The 23923-nt window shown below is 46.1% G+C and overlaps 1 protein-coding gene and 1 long non-coding RNA gene across 2 annotated transcripts in view; one reads left to right on the forward strand and one right to left on the reverse strand.

The window, feature by feature from the left end:
* Nucleotides 1–1944: 1944 nt before the first annotated feature.
* On the forward strand, nucleotides 1945–14920 carry RCN1 (reticulocalbin 1). Its single transcript, XM_077114308.1, has 6 exons — nucleotides 1945–2204; nucleotides 6768–6961; nucleotides 8179–8357; nucleotides 10045–10105; nucleotides 12736–12935; nucleotides 13816–14920. The coding sequence occupies exons 1-6, from the start codon at nucleotides 1960–1962 to the stop codon at nucleotides 13921–13923; spliced, it is 987 nt and encodes a 328-aa protein (XP_076970423.1). The 5' UTR covers nucleotides 1945–1959; the 3' UTR covers nucleotides 13924–14920.
* Nucleotides 14921–20452: 5532 nt separating this feature from the next.
* LOC143644827 (uncharacterized) overlaps nucleotides 20453–23923 on the reverse strand; it is a 75401-nt gene continuing 71930 nt past the window's right edge. Inside the window, exon 3 of the long non-coding RNA XR_013156888.1 lies at nucleotides 20453–20871. This is a non-coding gene — a long non-coding RNA (uncharacterized LOC143644827). The remainder of the gene's footprint in view (nucleotides 20872–23923) is intronic.

Consider the following 23923-nt stretch of genomic DNA (forward strand, 5'->3'; position numbering starts at 1 on the left):
GCCTGGGTCAATTTCAAGGACCCAGGTCTGCCTGTGGCAAAAGTTGTGAAGTAAGCAGACCATCTCCAGTCTGCTTCCACTCCTCCCCTCCTCTTCCTAATCCTCCTCTTCTCTTCCTGCCCCCGATTTCTTTCCTGTGCCTCTTCTGACTCCTCCTTTCCCACCCCTCACCCAACAATTCACATCCTACTTGCCTGATGAGCACAGGAAGTACTACGCCACCTACTTCAGGGAACTTGCATTTTAATAGGGAACTCTTACACGCCCAAAGTAATGCCTCTCTATTGCTAGAAATTCAAGCCTCTAGACTGACAAAAGAGGACATGTCTGAACTCAAGGTACAGCACTTCGTGCACTATGCAAGTTCAGCTCAGGTAAGGTGGGGTTCCGAGGACTGGATCCTGAGGTCTCACTACCAACCGATGGGAATGTCCAAGGTTGCAAGGACATAACTCCAAACTCCACTGTTCTCTGCCAGATCACATAGAACCTTATCCACACTCCCACTGTCTGGCTTATCCTGCTCACATTCAGTCTCAGTTTAGATGTCCCCTCCTCCAGGAACCTCTGTCTGGGTCGTGTCCCTCTGATGTGCCCCCACAGTACTGAATGAATGCCTTCCTCCATGAGCACTTGTCACGCTAATTTGCAACCCATGAACACACAGGGAGCCAACACCCAGCACAGCCTTGACATTTTGCAGAAGTGCAATTCACTGAATGAATGAATGATCTGTTCACATACCTTATAGGTCTGCAGAGACAGAAGTGTCTCCATCTCCCCTGTAACCACAGCACCCAATCTAATCCCTTGTCCAATCCGTACCCACCAGCCATATGTGGCTATTTTAATTTAAATAAGACAAACTTTAATTTTCAATGCCTCAGTTACACTAGCTACACGTTAAGTGCTCAATAGCCTCCTGTGGCCAGTGGCTACCTATTGAACAAGGCCGACGCAGAACATTGCCATCAGTACAGACAGTTCTATGGGACTGAGCGTCTCTATACTGGTAGCATTAATCCTAATGCAATATATAAACAAGATTTGCTTTAGAGCCATATTGCAAATTAGAGCCAATTTTGCAAAATGTGTTGCCAACATTCAGGAATCAAAATATAAAAATCTGGAATCCTGATTTTTTTTTTGAGAAGTGGGAGGATCTGCCAGCTTGAGGCCTGCATTCTTTTTGGCACCTCTAAGCTGGAGAATACAGGGACCGCTCCATTTAGAGGTGTCAGCTAAGGTGGGCCACAGTCCTCGAGTTTCTTATTGTCATACTGAAGTTACCTGCCCGGCCCTTCTCCGCATTTCAGTTTGCCACCCCCGGGACCCGGCCCACCCTGGTCTCTTTCAATTTGTTGTGTTTGTAAAACCACTCTCCAAACTTTGGTAGGTGGGGTTGAAGTTTAACAATGTATCTGGAGGCGGGGTGTCGGGTGAGATCAAGGACCCCAGTTAGAAGTTGGGGAGGGGCAGCGCCTCCCTCCTTTCAGCCCTCCGGAACTGGAGGAAGAGAGGGGGCATTTTATCCAGAACATCTGTTGCTTGAAAAGGAACTTCTTCCCAGTCTCCTCCGGAGCCCTCCAGTCCCCAGCCCGCTTCCCCTGGGCCCGCCCCTCGTGATGAGATCGCGGGGAGGGGCCCGAGGCGAAACCCGAGCCCCGCGCCCACCACCCCAGGCAGGCGACGTGGCTCGGCGGCCCGGGCCTCCCCCCGCAGCCCGGAGGGCCAATGGGCGCGTGAGCGGGGGCAGCCCTAAGCTTCCCGGCCCGAGATCGGGGCGCGCCCCTCGGCTCGGGCTCGGGGCGGGCACTGGCTGCCGCGCCGGGCCGTCCCCTCCCCCCGCCCGGGCCCCAGCCCCGCCGCCGCCGCCGCCGCCGCCGCGCCCCCAGTCTCGACCCGCGGCTCTCGTCGCTCGCACGGGCCCTCCCTCCGGGCCGCCCTCTCGTCTGGACCATGGCGCGCGGTGGCCGCGGCCGCCGCCTGGGACTGGCGCTGGGGCTGCTGCTGGCGCTGGCACCCTGGGCGCTGCGAGCCAAACCCACGGTGCGCAAGGAGCGCGTGGTGCGGCCCGACTCGGAGCTGGGCGAGCGGCCGCCGGACAACCAGAGCTTCCAGTACGACCACGAGGCCTTCCTGGGCAAGGAGGACTCCAAGACTTTCGATCAGCTCACCCCGGAGGAGAGCAAGGAGAGGCTGGGGTGAGGCCGCGGGGCCGGGCCGCGCTCGGGGCGGGTGCAGGTGCTGCCGGGGGCCGCTCGGGAGGAGGCCACGCGGGGCGCGCGCGGCAAAGCGAAAGCGAAATCGGGCGCGTGGGTCGTAGGGCGGGGGGCTGCCGGGCTCGGCGGCGGGGCCCAGGCCAAGTTGCTCGCGGGCGCCGGGACCCCCGCGTGGGGGTCGCTGCAGCGTCCCGGCCCGGGTGGCTTCCCGCGGGGACGCGAGAACGTGGCAGCAGCCGCTGGAGCCAGGGCGGCGAGGGCCCGCCCCCTCCCCTCGGTTGCGTCAGAGGGGAAGGGAGAGAGTGTAGGAAAGAAGAGTTTGTCCAAAGTGGCCTTTTTGCGACACGAGTTCTTCCCCACCCCGGTAGTTCTCGCAGAAGGGGACTTTGAGACACTGCAAAGGAAATTTCAAGGATGAACATAAATGGGAAAAAATGAAGGGAATACGCCGAGGGGGAGGCTTGACTCCTGGCTGATGCCTTTGGGCTGGCCCTGGGGACCGCCTGCCTTTTTGGTTTAATCTCCCGGTAAATCTGGCCTAGGAATATAAAAATCCGATTCTTAAGAAGAGGGTTAGGGGATGGGAGGTGGGGCAGGAATGGAAACCGGTCCCCTAGTTCCTGTTCCAGTAATCAGTTCTTTGGCAGCTAATTGTTGGGGGCAACGGACTGGAGGGTGACTCGGGGGTGGACTGTGAATTTCCCTGTTGAAGGCAGTTGGGTCAGGAGCCAAACCTGGGAAACAAAACTTTGGTCCATTTCATCTTATCTGCCCAAGATACCCTGGGGAATCATGCAGACATTTGTGCAAAAGTATCTGGAAACCATTCAGCGACGGATCAGCAGCCAGCCTGGTCCCAGCTGGAGGCTGGACTGCAGGGCATCCAAGCAGGTCTGCCCCCTGGGCACTGGCCCCGGGAAATCCTGGTTGCTGCAGGATTCTCATGTCCCAGTATAGAGAAATGCAGCCAGCTCTCTGCTGAAGGAAAGTACCAAAGGCCAGTGTGTGTGGTTAGGATATGAGGCTAAATTATACCTATTGTGCAGGTGCACCGTCTGCCTGACTGTGATAGAAAGATCTCTGGACTTTCAAAGTCACCCTCAAACAATTACCTTTTATTTTGCAGAGAAGTACTTTCTCTTCTAGTTTGGGACTTAACAATGGGCGCCATTGCTGAGTTTGGTCTATTGTATTGCTTTGAGGCACTTGGAGACTGATTCATTCTGGACCCCTGAGTGGCCATTATGCAACACTGTCTGTCACTGGAGAAGAGGCCCGGGAGAGATTTTTGGAATTTGGAGTAGGGAGCTCAATTTGCGTTCTCATATCTTCCAGTGTAATGCCTGCATCAGGATGGTATGCCTAGTGGTGAAAGCAAGGGCTCATGGCATGGGCCCGAGTTTGATCCTTGTATGAGCGTCTTAACTTCTTTATTTCATGCAACAGACATTTGAATGGCTGCTGTGAGCCAGGTACCATGTACCTGGCAAGCACAAAGATGAAACCTCATGCGCTAGGTCTTAAGTGTTTACAGTCCAATGCGGAGGAGTGAGCAGACACGGCACACAACTGCTGTAGTGGTGGCACGGAAAGGGACAGCGAGCACATCTGGGGAGAAGGAGCCCCAAGGGGGCAGGGTGGAAAGAGGGGTGGTTAGGGTTTGGGGGTGACACGTGATCAGAGCTTGAGGGATAAAGCTTGCCAGATGCACAGCCAGGGAAAAGCATTCCCCAAGAGAGCCCAATTATATAAGTTTTGAAACTTGTTCTGGGGGATGAGGGTTTGGAGACTGCTAGTGAAGGAACAGGGAAGAAGTGAGAGGAGGGAGTGAAGAGAGAACCAAGGGCAAAGCAGGAAGTCCCTCAGTGAGATGGAGGTTAGATATTATCTTGTGCTGGTTGAAATGCGATCATCCTAAAAAGTTGCTAGGAAAAGTCAGACTGGCAGTAGGGCAGAGAACAACTGAGGCACGTGGAAGGTAGAACTGGCAGCTCCTGCTCTTGACTCAGGATGGGGTAGAGGAGGGAGGGGGAACCCAGGGGTCCGCGGGGCTGAGCGCCGCTCTTCTATCTCTGGCCTGAGCCACCTGTGGGTAATGGAAGCATCACTCACCTGTGGGGGAAGTCCAGGCTGGAGGGGGGAGGGGGCAGATGATGGGCCCAATTTCAACAGGTGTGAGCCTGAGAAGCCACCTCCCTGTCCCCAGCTCCTCCTTTAATGGTCCCCTCGGGTCCCCTCCAGATCTAGGCCGCAGTGGTGGTGGTGGTGGGGGGTGTGTGTGACTGGATCTGGGCAACTTTGTCACCACCACCTGGCCATGGATTCTGAAAACGCGACAGCTCCTAAGGACCCCTCTGGACACCCGGGCCAGAGGGTTGCAAAATGACACCCACAGGGCACACATATGGCCATATACAGGCCACACGGAATCTTCAAAAATGTGAATAACTTCCCAACATTTAAAATGTGGGTGATTTCACACCCAGATGCCGATTTCTGGTTTCTCTTGACACCTCTGGGTCTGGCTTCCCAGGTGGCAGTCAGCATCTGATGTGGAGTGGGGCAGCCTTGTTCAAGGGCCAGGGCAGGGGACCTCCAGGTGGCCTTAGGCTCTGCTTATTTCTGTTACCTGCTGGGTGGTGTTGTTTTCTTCCCACCCTTGTAGTAGAATCACCATCTTAGTCAGGATATGTTCAGGCATCCTCTCCTTTATTCCTCACAAAACTCCTTGTGAAGGAGTTTCGAGTTCCAGTCTACAGAGGGGAAAACTGAGGCTCAGAGAAGTCAAGACACTTGCCCAAGGTCACACAGACAATAGAAACCAGAGCCAAGACTGGAAGCCAGGTGTTCAGATTATATCCTTGAGTTTTATCTACATCACAGCAGCCTTTCCCTGATATCTCACTCCTGAGATTTTTAAAAGAGAAAGGTTAAGCTCGTATTTATTCATCCAATAAAGATTTATCAAGCCCCTACTGTGTGTCAGGTGGAGGTGTCTTGGAGGTTAGTTTGGAATGGGTTAGATGTTGGAATGGGTTAGATGTTATCCTTTACATATGAGGGGTGTGCATTCTGATGTCATTTGTTCTCCCCTGGTCTGAGATTTTGTCCCAGAGTTGCCTTGGGTGACTGATGGGCACGTAATCCATAGCAGTGTTCCTAGGACTGGGGCAGTGCCTGGCACACAGTAGGTGGGTTGTTGAAAGAAAGCTGTGGTGTCAGGCTGCGATTTCCCAGGGATAAGGGTGAAGATGCCTGAGGTTTGGTCTTTTAGTTTTGTGATCTGTTAAATCACAAATGAGGGGACACTTTAAAGCTATTAGCAACATTTACACTTTCCTGAGAAAGGGGGGCCCCTGGACTCCCAGGTTCCTGTGGCAGACCAGACCTGAAGAGTGAAGGAGGCAGCGTGTGGAGCAGTGGTTCCCAGCCTGTTTTCCAACAAGGGGGCTTTGACTATTCACCCTTTCCCTCTCTGCAAAAAAAGTATAGGAGATTTCGTCCATCTACCTGCCCTTAAGTATTAATGAATTATTTTCCCATTTTTAATGGTCAGAGTTTCTGTTCACAGTATGAAAGTTTTACCGATGAGTTGATAGAATTCCAACTCAAAATGAAGAACTAGTGCCATTATTAGCCTGCATGGATGGCCTCATTACAGGTGAATGGACTACTTGGGCGAAACTTTTTGAAATGTTGGTAATAGTTTGTGGGTGTCTTTGAAGTTCCCTGAAAGGATGGTGCCCCTAACTGGGTACCTAGAGAAGGAGAATGGTGAGTTCCGAGGCTGACCTTTACTCTGGACTTGGGTATGGAGTACCTTGGTGGAGTCCAGTTGGAAGTTGCTAGAAGCTGGTCAACTGTGGAGCAGGAGACACCAGTGGGCATCAGGGTCTCTACCCCACGGGCAGGGGTTTGGGCTCCTGCGAGCTGCTCAGTAGGTGACATTTCCTGAATAGACTCCATGATGTCAAGGCTTTTTCACTCCCGACATTTTGTGCTTTGTCCAGCAAGAGCTGGTCTCTTTCTGCTTTAAGTTTCAAATCTTTTAGTCCAAGGTGGTGGGATATAAACAAAACAAAGAACTCACTCATATTTAGATTATATAGAAATTCCAGTTTTGCTTTGGACCTAGTGCCAACTTAGGTTCTCATGCCCACTGTACCAAATACTGGCTGTGTGATCTTGGAAAAGTCACTTAATTTCTCTGGGCTTCTATCCTAAAATGAGGGAGTTGGTCTAAATTAGGGAGGGCTAATAGGTTTTATCTTACCAGTCGTAGTTATCTTCAGAGTACATGTTGAAAAGGACTCTATAGCCGCATTTAGGTTTTTCTGGCCAGAAGGGCGTGATTCATTAGCAGTGGCTGCCATTGGCAATGGTTGGAGAAAAGGCATATCATTCTTGGAAGGGATAAATGATAGATCCTTTCCAGTGTCATCAAATAGCTGATTCCATTTTAATTGTTTATGCATTTTAGCTTCTGGAGCTATCTGCCCTTCTGTTGGATGAGGCTGACATCGCCTTGTGGTCTTTTTCTTACAGGAAGATTGTTGATCGAATCGACAATGATGGGGATGGCTTTGTCACCACTGAGGAACTGAAAAGCTGGATCAAACGGGTGCAGAAAAGATACATCTATGATAATGTTGCCAAAGTCTGGAAGGATTATGATCGGGACAAAGACGACAAGATTTCCTGGGAAGAATACAAACAAGCCACCTATGGCTACTATCTAGGTAAGAGGGGCTGCAGGCATGTTGACACAGCTGGGGCCCTGATAACAAGCTTCTTGCACGAGACCTGTCACAACCTCCTACATAGAACCTGCTTGTGTAACAGTCTCTTCTGTTTACTAAATATGCAGCAAGTTCTTCCTCTGAGTGAGGTCCTAGACAGGGGATGGAGTGGGGTCAGGGGACTAATAAAAGCTGCCTTAGACCTACCTTGCTGCTCTCCCTGAGTTCTTGGCCACTGAGGCGTGCACCCAGAACAAAACAGAAAGAAAACATTTGTGTGGTACAGTTTCAAAATGCAGAGTTTCAGATAGTAAGAACCAAGGGTGGGGGAGTGGAGCAGTCAGGGAAGGCTTCCTGGAGGAGGGGGAGGTTGGGGAGCCGGGCCTTGAAGAATGGGTTTATATTTGGCGAGGTAGAGATAAGTGGGGAAGGTGGGCCAGTTGGAGGGGCTGCGGACAGCAGTGCATTCAGTAACGGACAGGGTGTGCGTGAAGACAGACTGGATTAGGGGAGAGGTAGGGGCGGGTGGTGCAGAGGCCCAGGGTGTAGACCTGCTGGGTGCATGATAGAGGCAATGAGGAGACAGGCCTGAAGAGAACTAAAGACACACATGCAGGGCGGGCCGCGGTGGCTCAGCGGGCAAAGTGCTTGCCTGCTATGCCGGAGGACCTCGGTTCGATTCCCGGCCCCAGCCCATGTAACAAAAAACGGAGAAACAGAATACAATAAAACAAGAAAATGTTTAAAAATGTTTCCCTTTCTTCCTTCCTTCCTTCCTTCTATCCTTCCTTCCTTCTCTCTGTCTTTCCTTTAAAAAAAAAAAAAAGACACACATGCACATACGTGGCCAGGTTAAGGGAGATTGTGAAAGCCAGGCACAGGCATTTAGACAGAATGTCCTGGGCACCAGGGATCCTCTTTGTTCTGGATCAACAAACGAAATGATGAAAGCAGAGGTCTAGAAAGAGAGATATGGCATTAGTATGGTCCAAAGCCTGTGCTCTTAACCACTTGTTAGAATGCCTCCAAGAAGCCATTAGGGCCTAGATTATGGGTAGAATGAAAAGGCAGATACTAGAGGCATTCTGAAAGAGAATGCTGCAAACTCGATCGGCCTTCTGTCCCATGTCTTCCGTTTGTGCATGAAGGATGAGTGAATCGGAAGGAAATGCCTTCCTTAGACTCACGGTTTAAGCTTTTCTGTTTGCATCCTGCAGGAAACCCTGAAGAGTTACATGATGCTTCAGAACATCAAACCTTCAAAAAGATGCTGCCACGTGACGAGAGGCGGTTCATGGCTGCAGACCTCAGCGGCGACCAGATAGCCACTCGGGAGGAGTTCACTGCCTTCCTGCACCCCGAGGAGTTTGAGTATATGAAGGAAATTGTGGTTTTGGTAAGATAAATGAAGAGACTGGGCTGAGAGAGAAGGCGACACTCAATGTTAGGTACTAAAATCTAAAACCTTCTTCCATAGAGAGAACCTTTTGCAGCCTGAGGGCAATCAGAGAAGGACTCAAGTGGAATGCATTGGGATGTTGGTTTACCTAGTCAGCCAGCAAAGGTGGCTGGCTGCTGTAACAAGTAGTCCTCGATGTTAATCAGTTAACACATGAAAGCTTATTTCTTGTTTATATCAAGTGCAGTGCAAATGTTCCCAATCAGGTGGCTCTCCCAGGCAGTTCTCCAAGCACTGACTAGTACCAGGGCTACTTCCATCTTGAGCTCTGCCATCTTGTGGCCTCAAGGTCGTGCTGGCAACAACCAGCTGCCAGGCAAAGGGAAAGAGAGGGAATGAGGAGAAGGTACAACCCACCTTAACCCTTGTGGCCAGGAAATGACACATCCCTTCAGGTTACATTCCACTGGCTCCACCCAGATGGGAGGAGGCAGGGAAATAGGGTTTAGCTATGTGCCCAGGAAGAACAAGTGGATTCCATGACCAACTAGTTAGTCTCTACCCCATTTTTCAGCTTTGAGGAACTAGAAAAAGACTCCAAATTGGGATGCATTGAGTTATTAAAAGTATATGGAAACTTGAAGTAAAAAAACTAGAGCTGAAAAGCTTGCTGCCCATAGAGCTGGGTGTTTGGAGAGTGAATGGATTGGATTGCATGGCTTTGCAGGATGGCAGTGTTTCTAAGGCCTCTCAGTGTAGTTGTTCTCCATACCATCTCAGTACCTCCCAAATGTCTTCATTTCTCATGGCAATAAAATCAATGCCATCACCTGTTTCCTGGGCAGATCTCTCAGGCTAGTTCCAGCTGTAGTGCTGCTGGGAAACAGGTGGCTGAAGCTTTTGTTTATAGTCAGCTCTGGACTTTTTTAGTTCCTGGGTTTGTAGGTAGGTCCCCTCTTGCCTCGTGTTCCATCCACATGACCAGCATGATCTTTGAGTAATTTCTGCTTACCCGCCAACACCATTTAGTGACAGCTAATTTGCAGAGGAGGATGATGATGGGGAATTAACTGCAAGTGGATTAGGTGCCTTGCGGATCAGCCACTGCTCTTGGTTGTTTACTGTGATCAAGGTTTGCCTTTGAGTTTCTGAGACAATGGACAATAAACTCATTTCTGACCCTAGCAAAAATCTCTTAACAAGTCCAACATTCCTTTATTTATTTTGGGGGTATGTGGTCCGGGAAACTGCCTTTATTTTTTAATTGCCCACTGTTATCATGTGTTTCTGAAACCAGCTCAGTGTTCGTGGTCCCAGTGTGTCAGCACTGGAATCCGTTTTTGCAATCACCTAGACTAATTGTTCTCAAGCTGGGTTCCTTGCAGGTACCCCAGAGGTTTGTTTTGACTGGACGGTGGAGATGGTTGCCTGGTAGCACTTCTTGATACAAATCAGAGCAACTCTGGGCTCCCAGGTACATGTTTGTTTGAAGAGAGGGTTCTCCTGTTAAACTTGCCAGGTAGGGGAATGGAGATAGAAACCCCTGTTCTCTGTGGTCAAAACACAGAGACACGTCAGAAGTTACCCAGCATTCTTCTGTAAAAACTGGACAAAGGAAGACAAGAGCTAGAATTTACAGATTCATGTGACCATCTCACATTCTGTTTTCCTCTTTCCTTTCTAGGAAACTCTGGAGGACATTGACAAGAACGGGGACGGGTTTGTGGACCAGGATGAGTATATCGGTGAGTGCTGGCCTGGAGTTCCACTCAGCTGCTCCAACTGGGTGACATACCTCCACCCACGTGTCTAGCTTCTCCCCAGACGTCTCTTTTACAACAGCTGCAAGTTTGTAGGTCTCACTCCCATGACCTCCAGTGAGCAGAGCCTTCCAGCCTGATTTGCCAGGCCAGTCCTCACAGTCTTGTATCAGAGAGCCATTATTAGACCTCATTCCTTGGAGAAGAGATGAAAAGGCTGGCCCTACCACGAGGCTGGTCAGCAGTTCTCCCCACAGCTCTGACTGGTGCCCTTTGTCACACTGCCCAGTTTTGCATTTGTGCAATAGGATTGGAGATCCTATAGGTTTACAGTAAGGCTAGAGCGAAGTTTCAAGAGACAGACTCTAAAATTGGACTGTGGGCCAGCAGTGCTGAAAAGCTCTGAGTAGATGCAGCTGTCTGTGATCAGTGGAACTGTTTCCATGCTCCACAGCCAAGCTCTCTGCAAAAAAAAAAAAATTCCTTCTTTGCATTTGCACTGTGTACACGTGCCTCCTAATATAGTTATTTTGTGACTCTGGTTTTTGGATCCTTTGGTTGAAATTACTGTCCAAGTTAGGCATAATAACTTAAGCAGTGTTGAGTGCATTTTTAGGGAACCATGAGCACTGGCTGAATGAGACTCTAATTAATGCACTTGTGCTGAACCTAGCATCGCTGGTGTGAGCCCTCGGCAGGAGCCCAGGAGCCCTCCTGGCATACGAGAACTTTCCACTGGGTTCACATCAGCTGCTGCAGTTCCTGCCACATGGCTCTAAATGCAGGTTGCCTTTCACCAAAGCCCTTCCAAAACCTTTATTTACTTTAGTAAAAGTTGGAAAATCACTTGATTTGGGTCCTGGACTATGAAAGAGGAATGGGCTATATGTTGACTATATATACTTATTTGAGACAGTTAATCACCTTTACATGTAAAACCAGACCTGAGATGCTAGGAGTCTCTGGTTCTGTGGCTGTACCACCATACCCAAAAACAAGTGCCTCAATAACGAAAAGCAAAGTTTCCTCTGATCATTAGAAATTTTTAATCCCAAGAAGTGAACGCTATTCCTTGTATGTCTGTGATAATAGGCAGGTAGCTCTTTCCACGGTAATTAATGTGATTTTGGCACTGCCTTTGTAGAATACAAATGCTGACAGCTACCTTGTCTGGGCCACAATGAGAAAAGCCTTCAGACCCTTGGATATCTTGTCTTGACAGTGATGATGGAATCAGACTGACAGAAAAACATGACTGATTAAAACAATGTAGTGCCCTTGATTATTTATGTTCACTCTTCCCGGCCCTTCTTAGCTCTGCATTGGAACAGTACAATGTCAGGGCAAAACACTTGGAGTGGCTTTCCCTGAAAGAAATATTCCATTCTTTACACTGGGGAAAGAGGCATTGCACTTGAAGATCTAATTGAGGAATCTGCAGTCAAGAGAGACCTAGCAAGGGATTTTCCATTATGGAGCAGTCTTTTCCTTGGATAAGACTTGGTGAAAAACTGGTGGTGGTGTGGGAAGGACCCTGGAGTTAGGAGTCCTAGCTTCTCCATTTACTAACCATACAGTCCTGGGAGATGGTCTCTTTAAGCCTCAGTTTCTTCATCTGAGAGATGGGTACAACTAGCACCTATCCTTGTAGGATTGGATGAAGCTCAAATTAGCTAATCGCCCCAACAGCCCTTTCTCAAACTGCAGGGCATTGTGCAAGTGTCAGGTGTGGGTCTGCACTGTGGCTGAACCAAGGGTCTTGCCTCTTCTCTTTCTTCATTCGCTTCCATCTCTCTCTGCCTCCCAACACTTTCAGGCTGTGCTTCTATTAAAGAAAAACTGCCCACAGCGTACCTCTCTTTTCCAAAAAGACCTAGTGGCAAAGCCAACAGTGGATAAACTTTGCCTTCTTTTCTCTGCCATTTCAAAAATTGGGTTGATCTAGCCTATAGGATTGTTATAAGGATCAAATATAATGAAATGTGTGAAAGTTCACCGGAAAAGATACAAACAGTGGTAGCAAATACAGTGAATAAGACTGGGTTGGAAGTCATGTCCGTGACTTCTGCTTCTCATACTAGCGATGGGTCCTTAGGCACGTCTACACCTCAGTGCATCATCCATAAAGTGGGGATAATAATAGCACCTACTTCTTAGGGATGTTGTGAAAATCAAATGAAGAAATGCATTTGTGAATAAATACTTTGCATAGTATCTGGACCGTAGCAAGTGCTTGTTGTTGGTCATTAGTATTTTGCAGGGGCTTTCACATTTAATCTCAGTGACTCTGATTTCTAAAGTGTAATCTCCGTTTTACAGAAAAGGAAACTTAAGGCTCAGCCACTGAGCTAAGTAACTTAATCACCGTCACTGAAAGTCAAAGGCGAGAGGGAGGATTCTTCTCCTGGCTCCTAAGCATAGTCCTCCCACTCCACCAACCAGCCTTCACAGGGGATAAATTATGACATTATTTTCATTGAGAAATTTCTCCCCAGCTGCTTGGGTGAGGATTCTTGATTGGTCATCACCTTTCCCATAAACCTAAGAGGTCAAGTTATTGCTGATTTTTCTCTTCCCATTTACCTTTGTAACTGGAGAACAACCTTCTCTTCTAGCGGATATGTTTTCCCACGAGGAGAATGGTCCTGAGCCAGACTGGGTTTTGTCGGAACGGGAACAGTTCAGTGAGTTCCGGGACCTCAACAAGGACGGGAAACTAGACAAAGAGGAGATTCGCCACTGGATCCTCCCTCAGGGTTACGACCACGCGCAGGCCGAGGCCAGGCACCTGGTGTATGAGTCAGACCAAAACAAGGTACGTGGCGATCTTCTGTTATCATCCATTGAAGGGAGTCGGTTTACGTAAGACTGGCTTTGTCTGCTTCCTTGGCGATAGCGTTGGCCCACCTGGTGCATCCTTATTGGTTTTTCTCATTCTCGTTCTAACAGGAGTGACCTGTTAACACGAGCCAACTTCTAGGTAACCCACATGAGCTCATTAGACCCGGATGTTCCTGGACGGTCTGCTTTGGGCCACGAGCCTTACTTAAGACACATCTAAGATTGCAAACCATAACTTTGAGCTGGGCAGGACATGGATTTAAGAAGTATGGCCTGCACTGCCCTAGGACAAGCTTATTCATCCATTTGTTCAATGCATGGGTATTTATCAGACATCAGTGATGTGTAAGGCATGTGGAAGCCCAGGCTTTAAAACTCAGAGAGCACAGACTTCTGGCTCTGACGCCTAGCATTTCAACACCTGTTGAATACATATCCAAAAGTTTAAAAAAGATTTAGAAGTCCTGCCTATTCCCACCTTGATACTTTGATCACCACTCCTAGTTCTCAGGAGAGAGTCAGATGATCCAGTGAGATCACAGAGGGGAAGTGGAATTCTTCACAGTCCTCAGTTTGGGGAATGCCAGCACTGCTTTTTGACATAGATTGTCGCTTCTAAATTATTTGATGACTTAACTGATAGATTTTAGGACCAATTTTATTGCCGGAAGCTGTTCCACTTGGGGTTTGGCAGTGCAGGTCATGGTAGATGAAGGTACCCAGCAGCTTCTTAATTATTAAATGGAGTGCTTACAATGATGTAAGGCAATGAAATCACAAGAACGTTATACTGAACTATTATTACTCATAATTACAGGAGCTTCTGTTATAGACCTCTGTCCTCTCTCGTACAGGATGAAAAGCTAACTAAAGAGGAGATATTGGAGAACTGGAACATGTTTGTTGGAAGCCAAGCTACCAATTATGGGGAAGATCTCACAAAAAATCATGATGAACTCTGAAACACACTCACTGTCACAAGGCAGACTGTTGTACACTTTGTCGTCTTGGTTAATTGCTGCACTTGTCTAACTTACACCAGTTGTGTCTCCATCTCCAAACAGGCCGTCTTATTACTGCAGATTGGGGTAAAAATAGTTTTCCACTCAGTATGTATGATTTCTCTCAGAACACACTAAAATTTTAGTAAATTCTCAATGAGGACACATTGCTAAAATATAACTTTTTAAGTTTTTTTCCCATTAAGTTTAAACTCAAGGGAAATGAAAATTAAAGAAATCCCATTATTCAGAAGTTGGGTGGTTTGGGCGTTGGGCAATATATGAGCGACTCCTGTGTATTTCAACTGAAAATGTTTTTCCGTTGGTCACTGTTAAACAGTTGGTGAGGGAAAAGTCTGGTTTAGTTACCCTGGTTTAATCTAGGTAGAGTTATTTCAAAGCAGGTCTAATAATTCACATTCCTTCTTCTTGACTTTGTACCTGAGCTGTTTTTGTGAATGGAACATAACCTCTGTGTGTTTTTCTGTACAGAACTGCTAATATGCAGAATGAATCCATACTTTTGTTTTTTACAAGAAGCAATCGAGAAAGATAATGTGAATAAGAAAGGAATTTTAGGTAAGGAAGAAATGAATGTCAAACATTTCAAGAACCAGAGGAAAGTAGTAAACACTTTAAATATACTTGAGAAAATTTTCTTGACATGTAAATGAGGTAAATCTGATTTCTGAAAGAGTAAACACAATCCATTTCCCTGCTGATCATCCAATGGAATGAGGCTGTGGGATCCGATGGAAACAAAAGTCTGGTGGGCCCTGGAACATGCCCTACCTGGTCCCAGTGAACCCACAACCCCTGGACCTGCCCCAGGACAGCTTACCGTGGAATAAGGTCAAGGTGAGATTCCAGGACATCGAATAAACCTGTAGAAGCAACCCTGACAGGTTGAAATTCCACCTTGTAAGGAAGTGAATGAAATAAAGGATTTTCTGCTGTGTCCTGTGGTGCTTGGCTTCACATGTTTTATCTGTGATGTTATTCATATAGAATTATACATTGAGATGGAATTACATGAATAAGACGACAACAGTTCTGTTTGTCTTTAATTCAATTACTAGAATGTTCAGAATTTGTGAATCTGATAAATATGTATCTCCACCCTTCTTTCTTGAGGCTAGTTAGGGATTTGGCAGATCATTTTAACTCTTAAGGTCTTTCTGGGACACGTTTTAATTGGGAGAAAATCCAGACTTTTTAACCACGGCCTGCGTGGTTCCTACAAGACTCGGCCCAGGCAGCTCATCAGTGACATCTCACTACTCTCCCTGTCCCCTCCCGTGTTCCTGTCCCACTGTCTCCTGAATACACCACATTTCATTCCCAGGTTTGGCCCTTTGTAAGTTCTGTCACCTCGGATTCAGAATATCCATCTCCCACATCCCACTGAGTCACACTCTCGTTTCATTTTCCTACGGCTACTCATTACCATTGTATTTTGTAGGGCGGCCATATAGTTTCTACAAACTGGGTGGCTTAAAGCAACAAATTTATTCCTTCTCAGTTCTGGAGGCCAGAAGTCCGAAACCAAGGCATCTGCAGGGCTCTGCTCCCTCTAAAGGCTTTAGGGGCAAATCCTTCCTTGCCTCCCCCGCTTTTGGCAGCTGCCAGCGTTCCTTGTCTGTGACATGCACAGCTCCAGTCCCTGCCTCCATCCTCACGTGGCCTCTTCCCTGCGTGTCTTAAAAGGACATTTCATCGGATTTAGGGCCCACTCACATAATCCAGAATGATCTCATCTGGAGATGCTTAATTACATAAGATTATAAAGTGTCTGCAGTTTTCAAAAAAATCTAATTACTAGAATGTTCAGAATATGCCTTTATTTACCAGTTTAATAAATATATAGTTCCCTCCATCTGCAAAGATCCTTTTGCCAAATCAGGTCATGTTCACAGGTTCTGGGAGTTGGAGATGTGGACACAACTCTTTTTTAGGGGTCACCATTCAGTTTTCCACACTATTTGATGTAATCTTGTTCATATGCTGCCTTAGCTCCTGCTAGAAGGTAAGCTCCGTGAGCAGAGGAGTCTGGTTTTCTTATTTACTGCTGTTTCCCAGGACCCAGAACAGCAGAATCTAGCTTACAATTAGTACTTAGTAACTACTTGCTGAACAAATGAAAGGTTCGTAGCTTGAACCAAAGGAAATATTCCTCAGAGAAAAAAACATTCTGTAAGAAATATTAAAACTGCTAAAATCTGCTGAATGGCAAATTGAGTAATTTGCCCTAGATTCCACAGTAATTAAATAGTGAGGTCAGAACTCAAATCCAGATGTTCCTGGCTTCAAAATCTCTGCTGTTTAGCACTAAGTTTCATTGCTCGACATACCTGAATCTGATATATGTTCTCTTTATTTCTTTGCATATTGACAGCATATGATTATATGGTGAGGAAATGAGAACAACTCTTAGAAATGGACTGATCTTTTTTAAGCAGTGAAAACCTATGTGGATAGAGACAGAGACAGAGGAGGGGGGGAGAGGAAGGAGAAAATAATAGTGCATAACCTAATTATAAGCATAATGCTTTTTAAAGGTGCTAAATTATTTTTTTCTCAAAAGGGAAAACTGATTGGTTTATTAAGTTGCACACAGGAAGATGTTAAATATATTTTGAACACTAAGTTTTCCCTTTCAAGTCAGTGCACATGAGAAGAGTGACCCTTAAAGAGAACAGAGCTCCTGGGGTTGAATTTAACACTATTTAAGGAAAGGAAACCTTAGCTAGGGGACATAACTGCTAACATGGTGATTTGTAAAGCTTTAGATTTCTAATAGGGTCTGACTCTTTCAAGGAAAGCATATTTCGTTTTTAGGTAACATTTCAAGTCTGATTATGAACAAAATGCTACAAAATTGATCTGTAATGGGAAATACTGTAATGTCACAAAACATTATTTATGTGCTTAATGTGACTGAAAGCATTAATTGCTAGGAGCCATAATCTGTCCAAGCAAAACATGGGCACACATTTTGTACCTCCGTCTCTTATTGTAGGTTTTCACGATGAATTCGAGTGTAAAAAAGTGTAGGCAGAAAATCTGCAAAACCTGAAGGTTTTCTTCACCTACTTAGGTTATTGTAGCTGTTCCCTTGCTAGCGAATGTTTATGAGTCATATCACTCAGAAATGCTACGTGGCTTCTTGTTAGCAGCTGAGCCAAAATGTGGAGTAAAGCAGTGAACGGCTGCCTAGAATTTTTTATTTTAAGTTTCTCTGGATTTATTTTGCCACCTTTATAATAAAAATCTCAACTTCCTCCAAAAACATGCAACTGGTATTTGACCCTCTTTGTAGTCTTAAAATAAGTTTATAGAGCTAGAACTTCTTTCTGAAAACCAATGAGTGCCATAATGTTCACTGCTTTGGCTCAGATTCTGGTATTAAAAATCTGAGCAGTGTAAAAATTGCACCATTGGTACTTAAACTCATGAGATTTGCACGAACTTGGAGCAATTCCCAGCCTCCACCCCACTTTCAATTCAGGTCAACTTAGGTCTGAGGCTGGGGACGTCCTATCTATGTACTATGCATCACACCTTCCCCTAGGCTTTAAATACCTCTGTTTTTCTCATACAAAACTTTATAAATTTCCAATTCCCCAAGGAAGCCCATGGAAACAAATGATAAGAATCAGTTATTTTCCCAACTTGGAATGGGTTAGTGTTGTGGGTGCATATGAGCATTTCATTTCTCTGAGGATAAATACTAACAGGTGTGTACCAGGCACCGGGCCAAGTACTTTACATACATTTCTCATTTAACCCTCAACAACTCTATGGGGTTGGGACTTGTGACAAGGAGGATGAGTTGGGTTTTGCTGCTGTAACAAACAACACTAACATCTCAGTTGTTTAAAGCAACAGTGGTTTAATTTAGTGCGCTGTGGTTCCGGGCTCAGCAGTGGGGTAGCTGAGCAGTGTATCTCCATGTCCACCCATATGCACTGGAGGGTCAAGCCCCAGGCAACAAAATGTTGCTCACTTTGATTGATCAAAGCAAGTGGCATGGCTCCAGCCAACTCCAAGAGGGCAGGGAATCGCAGTCCTATTGTTGCTCAGCGAGGGTAGGTCGAAAACACCGATGAGCAGCACTTAGGTTTAACCCCAGTATTCATGTCAGGGATCTAAAGATAACTAATATCTCAAGTCACAGGACTCATAAATTAGGTGGCTATGTAATTGCTTATCTAGGCCAGGACACCTCTGCCTGTAAAAGGGGGCGAGTGTTAACCAGCACCTCCCCAAATCCTGGACAGAGCATTAGCATTTAGAAAGACCCGCTCTGCTCCTCCTCTGGCTGTGCGCCTCCTCGTGGGTTAAAGATGTCATGTGTTAAAGGGTTCTGTGCATTCAGAACTATGCCTCTCCTTCTAGAACAAGTCTGGAGGACCCCCAAATCCCCTTCCCCAATGACCCCAAGCCTCTGCTAGAGCCTGGGAGGCCCTCTTCCCCAGGTGCATCTTCGAAAGGGGGGCAGAGCCATAAGTATGTGTGTCCCTAGGCCCAAAAGTGGTCAAGGGGCAGCTGTTGGAGGGTGGACTCAGTCTGAACACCCACTGGGGTATCAATGCACATATACGTCAACTCTGTTGGAGGGAAGAAAAATGGGTGAATGAATGGCCCACTGACCTCAGAGGCCGCAAGCATTAGGGGCAGACACCATGACCATGGCACAGTTAGGACCACGCTGGGAGAACTGAGATCTGTGGTTTCCCTCCTGGGAAACATCACATCCAGGATGTAAATCCAGGCCTTTCTAACGGGTGAACCCATCCTCTTAATCACTACTTTGCCTCCAATTTGGAACTCTTGCTGAAACCACCACTAGTGTCATCACACTTTCTAAAAAAAAACTAGTGGCAAAACACAGGTCATTTGAAGATTCAGAACCCCTGAGATGAGATTATCTAACTGAGTCTTTGTAACCTCCCTGAGATGAGATGCCGAGTTGATGACAGGAAGGACACTGGTCCAAAGATCTGGATGGATTTGCATTCTAGCTCTGCCACGTAGGAGTTCTGTGATCTTGGGCAGGCCACCTTCCTCCTGAAGGGCCTGTCCTGACTGTACAGTGGGGATGATAATAATAATAAAAATAATAACTCATCTCTCAGGGAGGTTACAAAGATGGCGTTAGATAATGCATGCGTGGGAACTGCGAGGATTGAAAAGTGACACTGATAAAGGGATTTCTTCCTTTTGACCTTCCTAAACAGGCTGAATGCCAGAAGTCAGGTTAGTCAATCACTAGGCTGCTTGTTAATAGTCTTTCCAAGTTCTAGAATTATTGCATGAGCGTTTGTTCTTAAAACTTCAAAATCTATTTATTACCAGGTAAGATGGTAGGGACCATGGCAAAGGAAGACAACTTGTGTTTTTTTCTCCTTTTTATCATCGCAAGGGTATACCAAACTAGTAATATTTGGCAGGGAATTGAAACTCAATTCAAAAATGGATAGAGAATCTCCAAATATCCAAGAAACCTTCAGGGATTAAACTGGAAAAAGTCACTAGGGTTTACGCTGCCCTGAGTAGCAAACCTGAGATCCAGAAAGAATAAACCAGCTGTTTTCCCTGGGGTCAGAGTGTCGAGGCAGTGGGAGAACTTATACCAGAACTCCAATTGCCCTCTTGAAAGCCTCAATGTCTTCAACTCAAAAATGGTGGTGATAACACCAACCATACAGAAATACAATGAGGATTAAATTAAGGCAATGACCCAAAGCGCTTGTCTAGTCAGCACTCAGTAAATGGTTAACACTTTTATCATCGCACCAAAGTAGGGTTCTTACGTGTTTCAGCATCAAAGATTTTATTTCGTTCGTGGTTACTTCTGGACTTCAACCCACCGCCTGACTGTTAAGGTTAAACCGTCAAAGGTTTGGCCTGTCTGTTGTTTTAAATATTTGAAAGAAAAGTGGTTTTGCAGCACCAAAGTTCACATCTTAAAAACAAAAAAAAAAAGTCACTTGGCTGTTATCCGTAAGCAGCTGAGGACATTTAATGAGTCATATCAGACGGTAATCTAAGACCATTACAAGCATAGGGCTGTGCTGCTAAAACACTGGCAGTTGCTTAGAAGCAGTGGGTGGGGCTCCTTTTGAGGGAAAAGGCTGCTTTCTATGGTTTTCTTCCTGGGCCTAGGAGCTGGTGTGGCCTGGAAGGCAATACTGAGTGGAGGTTGAGAGCATGGGTTTTGAAGTCAGCCAGACTCACAAGTTAAATCATCTGGGACCAGCTGCTTTCTCATCTATAAAACAGGGGCATGAGCATTACAGGTTTGGGAGGATCCAGTGAAATACTGTGTTCTAAGCCCCAGGGCCTGCCATAGGAGATACTTGATCATCGGCACCATATAACTTTGTATAAAAGTTTTCAAGGAATTGACAGTCATTTGAAGAGAACACAATATGTTAAGGAAATGCAAATAGTCTCTTTAGAGGATAATCTGAACTTTATTTTCTGAGCATCACAGTTCTGGGGGCGGGTATCTCACCCTGCCACAGGCCTCAGCAGCTTCGGGGGCCGGGGCGGGGGTGGGGGAGGGGTGCTCCTGAAGTCCTCGGGCCTGCTGGTGGCTGGATTCACAAAGACGTGGACTGAAGACCCAGTGATACAGGCCAAAGTATCAAACTGTGCCAGCGTCGGGTGGCTGGGGAAAAAGCCATCAGCGAGGGCATGCGGATCTACCGAGGGCGGCTCCTTGAAGGCTTCGATGGGAACAGGGCAAGTCAGCAATGCACGCTGGAGCGACCCCCTCTCTCCACAGCCAAGGCAGCCACTGGGATCCGAGGGAAGCCGATGGGTGTGTGGAAATGGCACTGATTGGTCACCATGAACCCCACCATGTCAGATGTCAGCAAGTTGGTTTTCAGGCCACAGTACCTAGAAGGTTAAATCCCAATGCTTATTCCAGGTGGCTGTTACGCTCCCTCCCAGCAGGAAGGCAGTGGGTTTCAGGGGTAGAGGGCTCCAGGCCCAAAGGGCCTCGAATCAAACCCCAGCTCCACCCCTTGGCAACTATTGGCAAGTTATTTAACTTCTCCATATCTCAGTTTCTGCAACAATATAACATTCTTAACAACAGAATTTGCCTCCTAGGCCCATCGTGAGAATTAAATGATGAGTGTCACTTAATAATACAGTATGCCATTTGACATATGACAGTTCCTGGACAACGTAAGTTCCCCTTACACATTGGCTATTATTAATATTACGATGTCCATCTTGTCCTTGCTTCCCATGGTGAAAAGCCAGGTACTTCTGTGTTAAATCAGAGAAAACTTATTTATTAGCTGTAGTTATTGCATCTCATCTATGCTTTTAGATGATAACCCTCATCAAGGACAGGGATTTTATCTTGTTCACTTTTTATATTTGTTGAACAGAAATAAGGTAGCACTTTGATAAAACTTAGCAGCTGAACAGATTTGGAAATAAACATAGTGTGGAGTTACATTCCCTCTTCCCCAAAACCCACTTACAATTTAGACGCTTTGATAACACTGTCTTCTTTACTTGAGAAAATTAAGATTGACTGTGGGAATTCACCGTAGAGGAACATTGTGACTTGGACAAAAGTTTGACTATACAGTTTTCACTGTTCACAGGAGGGGAAACAAATAATCTACAAGCCTTTGCCCAGGGCACTGTGAGTTCTTGGGGTCAGCCACCCTTGAAGTCTACCAGGGTCACCCATTGTGATATTAGATACATTCATTTACTGACATGAAAAGATGGCCAGTGGAAAAGACGAGGTTACAGGACTGTACATATCCTATGACCTCACTAGTTGTACAAGAACATACTGGTTTATGTAGATATGGTCTAGAAAAAACTTTGAACAGATAGACTCGAAAATGTTTTCTGTAGTTATTTAGCATTGAATTTTGGATAATATTATTCCTTCTTTTTGCTTGTATGAATTTTCCAAAATGAACATGATTTATCTTTACAATAAGAAAGAAAGTTACTTTTTAAAATGGCTGCATACAAATATCATTTAAAAAAACAAAAAACGAGCACTTAGGAGATGAGCAGGCATTTGGGTGAGTGAGACTCCTTCTACCCCACTGGGATCAGCCTCTGGTATCCTTTAGGAATGAATACTGTGAGAAGAAAAAGGGTGTTCTAGTTTGCTAGCTGCCGGAATGCAATATGGAAATGGGATGGCTTTTAAAAAAGGAAATTTATTAAGTTGCAAGTTTACAAGTTCTAAGGCCATGAAAATGTCCAAATTAAAGCAAATGTATAGAAATGTCCAACCTAAGGCATCCAGGGAAAGATACCTTGGTTCAAGAAGGCCGATGATGTTCAGGGTTTCTTTCTCAACTGGAAAGGCACATGGCAAACATGGCGACATCTGCTAGCTTTCTCTCCCAGCCTCTTGTTTCATGAAACTCCCCCAGGGGCATTTTCCTGCCTCATCTCCAAAGTCTCTGGCTGCATGGGCTCTTGTGGCTCTTCTCCAAAATGGTTCCCTCTGAAAGTGCTCTAGTAAGCAGCCCCACCATGAATGGGTGGAGACACATCTCCATGGAAACCACCTAATCAAAAGTTGCCATCCACAATTGGGTGGGTCACATTTCCATGGGAACAATCAAAAAGCTCCCACCCAGCAATACCGAATGAGGATTAAAGGACATGGCTTTTCTGGGGTCCACAAGAGATTCAAACCTGCACAGGGGGCAAAATGAAAAGAAGAGACATGTTCTTCAGCATGACTCTAAGGTCTGGTGCAAATCAAACTCTCTTGTTTCATTCCCATGCCTCTTTGTCACTATTGCTTTCCTATTTCTCTGCCATCATTTTTCCTTTTTAGGGCACAAAACAACAAAGAAATGGTGCCTCTTTTAGTGTATAGAACAGCCAAGAAATAGTGTCTCTTTCCACCAGCAGGCCATATTTTATGAACTTTCTGTCTTCTGTGTGAGCCTAGCCATGATACTTTTAAATAGCCGAAATGCAAGAGTACTTTTAAATAATTTATTGACAGCATGCCTGGTATTTGCCACCCTATGCTAGGTGCCTTATGCACTATACTCAGTCTTCAAAACAACCCTGCCAAGCAGGTCTCATTTACCCCCTTTTACAGGAAAGAAAATAAAGTGAAGATATTTTATAGGTTTCCCAAAGAATTCTGTACAAAATAAGCGGTGGCCTCAGATCCAAATTTCAGGGTCTCAATGTCCAAAGTTCACACTTACCCTGTGCTGGGTTGACTCTGTGATGTACTCCAGAAAAGCCTATGCTCTTTTAATCCAATCTTGTGGGTGCAGACCTATTGATGATAGGATCTTTTGATTAGGTTGTTTCCACGGAAAAGTGACCCCACCCATTCAAGGTGGGTCTTAATCTGCTTGCTGGAGTCCTTTAGAGGGAGAGATATTTCAGAGAGAGTTCAGAGAATTGAAGAGACAGAAATGTCCTGGGGAAGCAAAGAGGGAAAGTAACACCCAGAGACATTGTGGAGACAGCCATTGAAACGAGAATCAGGAGAGAAGGGCCAGCAGACATGGCATGAGCTTTCCTGTTAGACAGAGGAACCCTGGATGCCAGCAGCCTTTCTTGAGAGAAGGTATCTTACTCATGATGCCTTAATTTGGACACTTCCAAGGTCTTAAAACTGTAAATTTGTAACTAATACATCTCCATTGAAAAAACCAACCCATTTATGGTATATTGCATTTCAGCAGCTTTAGCAAACTGAAAAACCCACCATTCTGATTTTCTATATGATGAAACTTTACACAAAGCCAATATGTACATTGTAGTCTGGTGAATATACTGCACTTCTTTCTTTCTGTGATGTTGAAATGGCTTCATCATTTTTGGCAATCACCCCAGGTTTGTAAGATCCTTAACCGACATGAATTGGTTGGTGGTAACACTAGGATGCCCAGTGAGAAATACTTCCATTTTTTCCTTAATTTTTATT

The sequence above is a fragment of the Tamandua tetradactyla genome, chromosome 8 (assembly GCF_023851605.1).
Source record: "Tamandua tetradactyla isolate mTamTet1 chromosome 8, mTamTet1.pri, whole genome shotgun sequence".
NCBI classification, from domain to species: Eukaryota; Metazoa; Chordata; class Mammalia; order Pilosa; family Myrmecophagidae; genus Tamandua; species Tamandua tetradactyla.

Bases quoted from the DNA above. Each gene is read 5' to 3' on its own strand.
- RCN1 (XM_077114308.1), top strand. From the start codon at position 1,960: ATGGCGCGCGGTGGCCGCGGCCGCCGCCTGGGACTGGCGCTGGGGCTG. The intron at 2,205-6,767 runs GTGAGGCCGCGG...TTTTTCTTACAG, and splicing joins GAGAGCAAGGAGAGGCTGGG to GAAGATTGTTGATCGAATCG. The intron at 8,358-10,044 runs GTAAGATAAATG...TTTCCTTTCTAG, and splicing joins TGAAGGAAATTGTGGTTTTG to GAAACTCTGGAGGACATTGA.